Source organism: Oratosquilla oratoria, chromosome 36, assembly GCF_046742065.1.
Source record: "Oratosquilla oratoria isolate Oo_2021 chromosome 36, ASM4674206v1, whole genome shotgun sequence".
In the NCBI taxonomy this organism is placed as follows: Eukaryota; Metazoa; Arthropoda; class Malacostraca; order Stomatopoda; family Squillidae; genus Oratosquilla; species Oratosquilla oratoria.
The window spans coordinates 33,113,720-33,125,394 of record NC_134812.1 but is presented as its reverse complement, the minus strand read 5'-3'; the positions used below and the strand labels follow the sequence as shown (position 1 = coordinate 33,125,394).

The 11,675-nt window shown below is 39.6% G+C and overlaps 2 protein-coding genes across 2 annotated transcripts; one reads left to right on the top strand and one right to left on the bottom strand.

The window, feature by feature from the left end:
* Positions 1-533: 533 nt before the first annotated feature.
* Positions 534-3,703, bottom strand: LOC143019098 (uncharacterized). The gene is made up of 3 exons (XM_076174797.1): positions 1,621-3,703; positions 869-1,486; positions 534-704 (listed from the first exon to the last, which is right to left on the bottom strand). Exons 1-3 carry the CDS (start codon positions 2,179-2,181, stop codon positions 534-536), a joined length of 1,350 nt encoding a protein of 449 aa, XP_076030912.1. The 5' UTR covers positions 2,182-3,703.
* Positions 3,704-5,448: 1,745 nt separating this feature from the next.
* Positions 5,449-11,426, top strand: mRpS21 (mitochondrial ribosomal protein S21). The gene is made up of 3 exons (XM_076174908.1): positions 5,449-5,638; positions 10,984-11,050; positions 11,245-11,426. Exons 1-3 carry the CDS (start codon positions 5,553-5,555, stop codon positions 11,359-11,361), a joined length of 270 nt encoding a protein of 89 aa, XP_076031023.1. The 5' UTR covers positions 5,449-5,552; the 3' UTR covers positions 11,362-11,426.
* The last annotated feature ends 249 nt before the right edge of the window (positions 11,427-11,675 follow it).

Below are 11,675 nucleotides of genomic sequence, written 5' to 3'. Positions count from 1 at the left end.
GTCCTCAAACATGTGTTGAAACCTGAAAAGATTAAGATATGAGTTAATTTAATCATTGATTAATGATTATTATTTTTTTTTTCATTTCAATTACTATAAAATATTATATTTTATTACTTATATAATTATATTATATTATTATTATTATTATTATTATATCATATTAAAATATTGAAAATATCTACCTTTCACTGAAGCCCTTTTTGTCTCTGCCATGGTGCTCCTGTGTCCCCAGGAGGTAGGTGACGAGGGGCTTGGCATGCTTGATGCTGTTGTCGTCCCTAAGCAGGTTCAAGTCCCTCTGGAGCACCATCAAGTTGGGAAGGAAGTTCCCCATGTAGGCATGCTGGTCTGACTGCATTTTGTTCAAAGCATTGGCAACTGGGGCCATAACTTTGACGTACTCGGCGATGACCTCGTTGTCCTCTTCAACAAAGGCGGGGATCGGGTTGGGGCGCATGGTGGTACAGAGATCATTGATCTTTTTACGGGTGTCCAGGTCCTGTAGCAGGCCAGAAAGCATCTTATAGCTGTCATAGCTGGAGTTCCACCTCGTCGCGCCAGGGACTTTTAAGTTTTTTGCCGATAGCATCCTTTATCTCGTTGGCTGCGACAGTTCGGCGGCCCTGGGCATTCCACAAAGACTGTGCCTTGGTAGCCGACCATCTGAAGATATTCCTGCCACTATGGTTCCATTGTGGGACCTGAAAAAAAGAATATTTATTATCTAATATTTTATCACAATTCACAAATTAAAAAAAAAAAATAATAATAATTTACATCTTTTTAGTTTTTACCAAAGAACAATGAATTATCTAATATTTATAGATTATTAATTTATTAAATAAAAAAAATTTATTATACTCACTTTGGAAACATCCTCAGACGCCAGGAGGTTCAGAGTGTGTGCACCACACCTCTGGTGTTTAGGCAGGCTAACCTCGGCTTCGTCAGCCTGGTCCAGGGCCTCCTCCATAGATATGACCTGAGGCTCGTCAGCCAGCTCTTCGTCAGGCTTGTCCTCGCCAGGTTGTATGACGACGTCCTCTTGTGCAAAGTTGACAAATGCACTTACATAGTTTGTGCCATTGTCTGTGGTCGTGTAGAGAATCTTGCTGCTGATGCTGAAGTCCTCATGCAGCTTACTCAAGGACCTCGCCAAGTATTCGGCTGTCTGGCTCTCCTTCACCTCCTTCATGCCCAAGACTGCAGTCGTCCTCTCCAGAGTGACCTTGTCCAACCACGAGACTGTGGAGCCTATGAAGGCCCGGTTGTGGCTCGACCAGCTGTCGGCAGTGGTGGCCAGGTAGTCCTGCTTGGACATGATCTGGGTGAGCTCATTTTTGGCCCTGGCGCTCATATGCTTGATGTCGTCGCCAAGCTTTTTCCTGGACGGCAGCTTGAACTGAGGGTTCAGGTAGTTGAGGAAGGCCCTGAGCGCCTCTGACTCTGTTGTTATGGTGGGCAGCATGTCGCGGATAATCCACTGAAACATAAAAAAAGATGTGTGAGTATTTGAAGTTAAATTTTTGTTATAAATTATTTTTATTTATTAAAGTTAATTAATTTATTAAATCATTTTCATACTAAAACAGTAGAACTTTTAAAAGTAAAGCTTACCTCATAAAACAGGCCAAGGGCCTTCTGCTGGTCAAACCTCTCAGCCATAGTCTCCTCAATACAGCCCTGCCTGAGGCTTTTGGCATCCCGACCACCACCAGAAGCAGAGCGGCCACGTTTGCTGCTGCCATCTAAGGCTGCTTTTAAGGCAGGACTATCTAAAGGGTGCTTGGTGGCATAATGCTTCTTTAAGTTGCTGTTGGTGTCATTCTGAAGCTTCAGCCTCGCAGTGCAATTTTTCTTGGCGCAGAGGGCAAACCCGGCGTCCCTGCCGACACCACACTTGAAGAAGGGCTTGAGAATGTCCCAGTCTCTGTAGAGGTCCCTTTCCCTCCTGGAACCGTGACCTCCCTCGGCTTGCTCGGCCTCGGTGTCGGCAATGTCCATGTCCTCGGCTCGACTTGTGCCAGGCATCAACTCCGGACTCGAAAACTCTGGCAGTTGGATATCGCTGGCGTCAGATTCACTCTCAGCGAGGCCGCTTGGGTTCGTGGACCTTGGTGTGTCAGACTGAGCACTTGGGTTTCTCGACCTCAGTGTGGATGTCACGTACTTATCCATTGTCAGCGGTGAGTGTGATGTGAGTAGAGTAGTCTAGCCTCCTTGGGTGTCCTCTCCAGAGTGTTGTCAGTGCAACGGTTGAAGAATGTCTGACTATTGTAGCACTGTTTAACTAAATCGTAACTTACGGGACGCGGTGACAAGAAAGTCTGCAGACTGTGCAGATTTGTAAACACTAAACAAGCGCTCTGATTGGCTGCTGCAGTCACCGGCGCATGCGCGGTGGCTGCGCGTCACTAACAAGCGTTCTGATTGGCTGGCAGCCAGCTGCGGTCACAACATGACGAGTCTGTGTGGTACAGATAAAGCAACGAGTTAAACACCACGAGTATATTTCCAAGTTCAAAGAAGGGCAGTCCAGGCAGTACTACTAGTCTTTGTTTCGCATTACTACACACAGTCACACAGGCTTGCATATCGAGCACATTTCGAGCAGTGGTCATTTGAGACACACACACACACACACTTACACGCCCATACTGAAATAGAAGTAGAGAGAAGCGATAAAGTAAAACACAATGCTAATGGTCAAAGGCGTCTCTAGTTGTTACAGAAACATAGGCGTCACCACATCTGTATGCCGCGGAAAAGTTGAAAACCAATGTTTGGTCGTCTTCGTTTTTTCGAATTTTTCCCGGGATACGGAGGTTCGGATTCGCGAAAAAAAAGACGTTCCGAACCCGGAAGTCCGAATCTTTTTTGACGTCGGTCCGAATCCGAACCTCCGAACCCAAATCCGGGATTTTGCCGGTCCGAACAAATCCGCGGATAAAGATTCGCGAACATTTGTTCGGAACGCCCACCTCTGCAAATAACTGATGTCAAACTGGTTTACATTCAACAAGAGTATATGACGTCGATATTTAATAAGACTGATACAAATGATACAAATTTTGTTTGTGTTCCCTGTCTTGCTGTACGACTATGAAACATGGATTCTGATGTTGATTCGAAGTCTCAATGTCGTTAGGTCCAAATGCCGTTGGAGAATCATGGTGAATTGCTGGAACGACTTTATTTCAAACCAACAACTGCATCATGAGACTTAGTCAAGGCCTGACACTAGCATAATTTGTGAACGTCAATTCCGGCCATACTGGCATGTGACATTTGTCTGATGTTGATTCCACTGACAGGATGATCACAGCTAGAGACCCACTCGGTGGAAGGGACGAAGTGGACACTCATAGAGATCATGGCTGGAACAAGTGAATTGAAACCTGTTCAGAATGAGATTTGATCAGAGAAACTGGAAGTAGTAGCGCTTTGTGGGAAGAAAATATCTCTAACCAGCATAGACCCCTTAAATAGGACTGGTAAGTCCCCTGCTCGGCATCTGTAACTTGGGTCCCACCATTTTTCACTACAAATGCATGGTAGAACATTCTTTTTAGTGTCTAATAAGGGGTTTTAAAGGGCAAGCAATTAGTTTTTCATAATTTCAACTTTCTACAATGTCATTTAAAGGTAATAGAAAGTTCAAATCACATTAAAAAAACCTATATCGGCAAAAATATTGTATATTTTCTCACTTGAAATAATGAAGTACACACTATGTTGCTGTATGTAACACAATATAGGATAATACACAAAAATACATGTACGACAATATGAAACAGCTTGCTACAAAACTACTTATTGATATAAAAAACTGTGTTATTTTTTCCCATAAGTTTCTCCTTCCTTCTGAGGCAGCCGAGCTGTCTTTCTTTGTCACTTTTATCAGTACAAATGATTTTAAAAGAATATTCGCTAAAGTAACACAAGCTCCTTTAAGTCCGGCCATTGGGTTGTCAATACAAGATGATATCGGCAGCAATACAAGTTGCACTCTTCAACAAGTTTGTAAGCTGAGTGTACGAAATGTACTGTTGAGAGCAGAGGTACAGTTAGTCCACCTCTACTTAGATTCATGAGAAACTATGAATTAATACGATCTTCATCGTCATGCTCAATTTCAGCACTATGAGCTTGAAATTTGTGATCCAAATGTCCAGCTAGAAAAATAACTTTATGTTTGACAGTATCACTAGTCTGAAGTAGGTCTTCAGAGTCAGCTATAGTGATGTCAACTTCGCCGAGATGGGCAGAACAGTACCGACACGTACACACAACAACATCTCGTCCAATCTTCTAGCCGTCCCATCGAGCCTCGCCGTCATCATCTGCTACCGCCTCGCTGACGTTAGGCTCCACGTCCAGCTACAACCATAAGCTCCACTAAGCTGTGGCCTTAGTCCGAGCTTCACCTATATTTCTCATGTGACACTTCTAGTGTCGCACCTTGTGGCTAATTACCAAAAGAAAGAGATTAGATATTTTGTGTTGATTTTCATTTGTCCTGCCGTTGTTCCGAACTAAAACTACTACACTTACACAGAGCCCAAGTGAATCGCAACAAACCACTTCAGTTCTCAGCGACCGCGTGCATATTACGTGCACTGTGTTTGTAACGAACCTCCGCTTGTGAACTGTGACTTTAACACACTCTATATAACACACCCTCTCACGATGGAATGTTGGCATATATATATATATATATATATATATATATATATATATATATATTTTTTTATATATAATATATATATATATATATATATATATATATATATATATATATAGAGAGAGAGAGAGAGAGAGAGAGAGAGAGAGAGAGAGAGAGAGAGAGAGAGAGAGAGAGAGAGAGAGAGAGAGAGAGACGTAAAACATATACCTTTTCAATATCTAAGGGGTTTGACATCAAACGAGTTAACATCATAAAGTGGTGGGCTCGTAGTGGGACCCAAGTTTCGCTCCCCGAGAGCGCTAGTTACCAGTCCTTCCATTTAAGGGGTCTATGCTAACTAGTAACTAGCCTAGCCTAACTTAAACTAAATCTAAACAAGGGCATATCATATTGTGGCGAAGGGTCGTTGACAAATTTTATCGTCTCCGTGGTGGATCAGAGCAAGGTAAAACGAATACCTGTACTATATATTCGTTTTACCTTGGATCAGAGCAAGATCTATATACAGAGTAGGTAAGTACGAACTTTGCGTGGTCGTTATTAACGTTTTATACTTTGAAAGTTAAACAGTGTTGTCATTATTTGTTTATGACAATTGTTAATAGAAATAAGAATAACATATGAAAAGGTGAAATTAATTCCACCCGAAAATAAACGGTAATGACAGAATAGTTTTATGAATTTAAGAGTTCAATAATATGCTAGTGAAAAAAGGGAACAAAATTCAACGATTGAATATGAAAATAAAAAAGAGATTAGCCCGTGTCTCTTACATAAAACAAAACAAGTCGTTTGACAAGACGGCATAGAAATCAGACCGGGAAGGAGAAGTGTTTACCCAGAAAAATAACAGTTAATCTCCATGGGGCTGAAACATGCACAGTTTATTGCGAGGACTGTCATGGTCCATCAAAATAATGTAGATGAAGGCATGAGAGTTCTGAACAGGTACGTTTGTCATCACACATTAATTTATTTACGATTGGGACCATGTTAGCTAGGTCAACATTAAAATGGAATTCCTGATATTTGAGCTGAAGTAGTTCTCATGGAATGCAGAAAGTCGCTATGAGTACAATTCAATTTGAATTATCCATCTAGCTGTCCTAGTTCTCGAGATATTGCATTTTGAAGGGTATTAAATCGGGCCTATTTTGTCCCAGGAAATCGGGCCGAAACGTGCGGTCTAACTAATCGCCGACCAAATCTAAACAGTAACGGTTTTTACTGAAATGCACAATTTTATATAAAAATTTAGCATATGGTTGCATTATTTGACCTATTTTCTTTCAAGATGTGTGATTTCCATGTAATTTGATCAAAGAGTTACGTTTTTATCCTCTGCAAAATTACCGACCACAGCTACGAATACCGTCAAATTACATGAAAATCACATATTTTAAAGAAAATAGTTTAAATAATTCAACTATATGCAATCTATTACACTAATAACACAATAGTAATAAACTTAATAGAGTGTAGTTTGATCCATACCACCAGTGATCATAGATGGCGGGCTGGACGAATTGTAGCTGTGGTCCGTTAAATTACGGAGGATAAAAACTTAACTTCTCTTTGATCAAATTACATGAAAATCACACATTTTAAGAAAATAGTTCAAATAATTCAACTATAAGTCTATTACACTAATAACATAATAGTAAGAAACTTACTAGAGTGAAGTTTGATCCATACCACCAGTGATCATAGATAAGATGGCGGGTTGGACGTTGACATTGATGTTATCCGATAATCCGACCCGATAGGAAAAAAACTAGTACCACCGATTTCTCAGCTCTTCCATAACACGCTGCCTTTGTTTTGGTATTAGAATAATCTGCGAGACTAATAGTTTTTGTTCATTTTGGTCAGTTGCCAATACACTGAATTTTTTAGCTAATTTTTTACGCTGAAACACAAACCAATTTTCGATTTACTGCTGAATGCAGGCCGCCATGTTTATCTTATGTTTTATGTACCGACATGTAACTGATGATGTGATTGTTTGAAATTTACTACGATCATAGTAAATACACTTGCATAACATTTTTATGAATGAAATTTCCCGCGGTATGTAAATTTGGCCGTTTGAATGGCGTGCGCATATAATGACGCGCTATTGTGCTCATCATCGACGGTGGCTCCCCTGGTGGTGTTTGACCTACCTAACCATGTTGGAAAACCTGGTTTTGGGTGGGGGATAGTGGCAAAATGAGATATTTCTGATATGAATGAAGATCAGATATGTTCACGTGAGCAAGAAAAGTAGACAAATGTTTACCATGACATGTCACTATTTGACTGAGTAACAATATCTCAGACTGATTATTATATTTATGCATGTTTACCATTCATTTCTTATAGGGTTATTTCCCATAAAACACTTGACAAGTAATCGTTGGGACACCGCTGAAGAAACAATGGGTTATCAATAGAGAATGTGGCTTCCAGTAAAAGATTAGTTTTTTAATTTTCAGCAGTGAGTGAAGACTGATGTTGTTGTTGTTGTTGTCGTTCCCTAGACTGTCTGTCCGAGCAGTCCCGTCTCCCCAAGGAAGGCCACAGCCGAAACTGGGTTTTCCCACAAATCCTTTATAGAGTGTATGTTGTGTTGTTTGCGTGCATGATTGTGTATAATGCAGTCTTCCATTATGTGTTGTATGGGGTGAAGTGTTACATCCTGGGCAGCTGTTCACAACACGGTCGTCCAGCCTCTTCTGGTAGCTTAGAAGTGCTGGGTGGTGACCGCATCGCAGTCTGGCCAAATGGACTCTGTCCTTTCGTGGGAGAGAGGATTCAGAAGGGTGGATATCAGGGGGTCTGGCATGCAGCAGTGTGTTGTCTTTCAGTGTGTTAATGGAGCGGTGAGTGATATGATTATGAATATGTTTCCGGAGGCTGGTATTTGGTGGTTGTGGAGGAAGAGAAGAGAGTATCTGTGCGTAATAAAGGTCTTTGGGTGTAGTTTTAATGTTTCTTGGTGTGTGTGGGTGTTCTGCTATGTAGTGTAGCGGGTGTGATGTGTTTGTGGTGGCTGCAGCAAGTGTTTGTGTGCCTCTCATGTCGAGGTGGTCCTTGACTTTGAGGACTTTTGTTTCATGGTGTAAATGGTCTGTAGGTGTTGTATTTGTGCAGCCTGTAATTGTTTTTAGGGCTTTGTTTTGTATGATTTGAAGGGTGTTGTGGTGTGTCTCACTGAGATTAGGAGCCCATGCAGGACTCGCATAATTCATCACTGAGCGTATGCATTGTTTGTATATTGTTATATTAGCTAGGTTAACATAAAAATGGAATTCCTTATATTTGAGCTGAAGTAGTTCTCAGGGGATGCAGAAAGACACTATGAATACAATGCAATTTGAATTATCCATCTAGCTGCCCTAGTTCCCCAGATATTGTATTTTGAAGGGTACAAAATCAGGCCTATTTTGTCCCAGAAAATCAGGCAAAACTGTGCAGTCTCACTAACCGCTGACCAAAGCCGACCAATCCAAAACAATGATGGTTTTAGCACAAATGCACAATTTTATATAAAAAATTAGCATATAGTTGCATTATTCGGCCTATATTCTTAAAAATGTGTGATTTCCATGTAATTTGATCAAAGAGAAGTTACTTTTTTATCCTCTGCAAAATTACCGACCACAACTACAAATACCGTCCAACTCGCTAATAGCCGACCAAACCCAAACAAGGACGGTTTTTGCTGAAATGCACAATTTTATATAAAAAATTAGCATATGGTTGCATTATTCGACCTTTTTTCTTTAAAATGTGTGATTTTCATGTAATTTGATCAAAGAGAAGTTACATTATCATCCTCTGCAAAATTACGGACCACAGCTACATTAATCTGATAATCCGACCCGATAGGAAAAAACTAATTTGTACTTCGATTTCTCAGCTCTCCCATAATACCCTGCCCTGGTTTTGGTATTAGAATAATCTGTGAGACTAGTAGCTTTCATTTATTTTGGATATGTTGCCTTTTAATAGACTTTTTTAGCTCATTTTTCATGTTGAAGCATAAACAAATTTTCGATTTACTTCTGAATGCAGGCCACCATGTTTAGCTTACGTTTTTATGTACCGACATGTAACTGATGATGTGATTGGTTGAAATTTACTACGATCATAGTTAATACACTCACGTGACATTTTTATGAATTAAATTTCCCACGATATGTAAATTTGGCTGTTTGAATGGCGTGTGCATAAAATGACGTGCTATTGGTGGGCGTAATTGACGGTGGCGCCTCTAGCAGTGTTTGACCTAGCTACTGATGTATTTACTAATTTGTAGTATAGCCTTCAGGAAAAGAGCAATGCTCATTGGGTCCCATATCATATTATATGCTCTAATTTTTTATCATACCTAGCCTCAAATTCATGTACAGTTCAAACTTGATCAATATTCTTGATTTCAAGTTATCATATTTAGATTTGAACTCATGATATGCCATAATAATGATATGACATACCATTATGGCATATGCTCTCCATTTGATGGTGATAATAGGCCATTTTAATAGTCTCCAGTAAAATTGAGATGAAGATAAATTTTTAGAAGTGTACAACATGATATAGTAATAGAAAATTAAATAATAACTTTGTAAATTATAATGTACATCAATGCAATATGTTATTCTTGGCAAAGATAATAATAGAAATAGTTGCTAAAAGCTATTAATAAACAAACGTAGCTGCTTTGACTACTTGAGATGCCATGTTTGGTTTTGTAGAGGCAGAGGTTGAAGAAATTATAATATACTAAATTCGTGTATTCTAACCCAACCTAACCTACCTCTCTAACCTAACCAAACCTGCCTACTGAACCTAACCTGCATTTAGTAATGCATCACCTATAATTCTAGAGGTCATCAGGCCGTTGTCTCCATCTCAGACCTCCTAATTTATCAAAACAAAGATAGCGTCTAAAGGAGTCTATGCAACTTCGCTTATTTGTTTATAGCTTTTGGCAACTGCTTCTATTAATGATTTCTGCCAAGAATAACATATATTACATTGATGTATTGTAATTTACAAAAATATTGTTTAATTTTCTATTACCATATCACATAGATGTGCACCCAAACCCATTCATTGTATCTCCCGTCTTAGCTCCTCATGAATTATGGTTCATGTCAGGCAATGAAATAGTGGAGGGTGTTGAACATGTTTCAGTCAATTCATCCCACACTGAGTACCTTTCACTCTAACTATTGCCAGATTATTTTACTCAGCATTACATGACTCGCTGGCTGAGCTGGTTAGGGTGTTGTTACTTGCGACAAAGGTCGAGGTGAGGGTGGTTCGAATCCTGCCACCGGCGAAGTTGAACCAAGGGCATGGTTCATTAAATTCCACGCTACAAATCCCTCTGTGAGGGGCACTGTCCTAGCCACCCGATAGGGGGGAGTGTGTGACGTTAAACCATATCATCATCATCATCATTACATGACCCCCTTCAATAATGAAAAATTTAAGGAATTAGAAGTGGGGCATTCCTGCATCCATCCATATTAGTGGGTATGATTTTATTTTGTAATTGTTGTCCTGAATTTTACTTGTGTCCACAGGTAACATAATTGGAAGCTTGCTAGTTTTGCATTGGCTTAGTTGTGGGTTTGAATCCTGTATTTCTCTCCAATTCCCAGCAATTACCATTACCTTCACCAACAGTCTAAGCATATAGGACAAATATGATGGCTTCAGCTGCAGTCATTCATCTCATGGTGTAGACTCCTTACCTTCACTTAAGTTTTACTTGGTGGAAAATGTGTAGCCCTAAGTTTTACTTGGTGGAAAACCTGCAGCCCTACAGTGGCTGGCAATGGTCCTTGGGCACTTCCGCAGATTTCTCCAGGAAGAAACTTTGGATTGTTGTCTGTATTGTACTAGTGTGGGACTGTTTCTGTGTCACCAGCTGAAAGTGACAGAGAGAAGGGAGTAATCACTGGTTGTCAGCTTCCCATGTGTGAAAAATTATATGAAATACAATTGAAGCTGTAAAAGGGATAGATTGTGGGCCCCATCCTGAGACTGAGATTCAGTCCCTTTGGGCTGAATTTCCTGATGGAAATGAGGGGTTGACTTAGTATTGAAAATAGGCAGCTTTGTTGTCCATCTTGCAAAACCACCATATGCAGGTACCTATCATTGGTCCCTGTCCATAGTTTGATTTGAGTAAATAAGAAATCTAACTTTGTATGATTTCAGAGTAGTGCATGTATATGAAGATTTTATGAAATGCAGTATTATGGAATTAAGTTAAAATGTGTTTTTTGTTTCAGAATATTGGGCAAGGAAGGCTTACTTACACAGTATAGATTAACACGGTATTATGAAAAGCCCTACCAGGTATGACTTAGTTGTTTAGAAGAATGTGATAAGATTTGAATTAGAATATTATTATAATTATTATTATATATATGTGTGTGTGTGTATATATATATATATATATATATATATATATATATATATATATATATATATTTGTCATATAATTGATTTTTGTCAGTTTAAAATTCATGCAAGCCCCCTCCTCCCCACAGACCCGGAGGAGAATAAATTATGAAAAGGCTAAGGCTATCTATGATGAAGACATGAACCGAAAAATTCAGTTTGTCATGAGAAAAAACCGTCGTGATCCATGGGTTGGATGTGCTTAAGAAGGAATTCTTCTGTAGTAATAATTTTCAGTGTACAGTATATAATAATATTTTAAAGAGAATAATTATTTTTATATTACCTTAGTTTACCTTTGGCATCTAGGGAGGCAGAAGAGAAGTATAGCTTGTGTTTTGATGATCAATGGAGAGAAATGTGAAGGTGAGGCAGAGAAACAGGTTAGGAAGACGAAGATGGATGGATGAAGTGGAGGCATTGGGTGCACAAGGAATGACTGTTGATCTAGGATGAGAATACAAAATATACATACATACATATACCAAGGCTTTTTCCCCCTTACAAGGGGGGTAGCCAA

Excerpts from the sequence above, each read along its gene's own strand:
- LOC143019098 (XM_076174797.1), bottom strand. The coding sequence starts at position 2,181 with ATGGATAAGTACGTGACATCCACACTGAGGTCGAGAAACCCAAGTGCT. Across the intron at positions 1,487-1,620 it reads CCCTTGGCCTGTTTTATGAG|TGGATTATCCGCGACATGCT; the intron begins GTAAGCTTTACT and ends TTTATGTTTCAG. Across the intron at positions 705-868 it reads CGTCTGAGGATGTTTCCAAA|GTCCCACAATGGAACCATAG; the intron begins GTGAGTATAATA and ends TCTTTTTTTCAG.
- mRpS21 (XM_076174908.1), top strand. The coding sequence starts at position 5,553 with ATGGGGCTGAAACATGCACAGTTTATTGCGAGGACTGTCATGGTCCAT. Across the intron at positions 5,639-10,983 it reads GGCATGAGAGTTCTGAACAG|AATATTGGGCAAGGAAGGCT; the intron begins GTACGTTTGTCA and ends TTTTTGTTTCAG. Across the intron at positions 11,051-11,244 it reads ATTATGAAAAGCCCTACCAG|ACCCGGAGGAGAATAAATTA; the intron begins GTATGACTTAGT and ends TCCTCCCCACAG.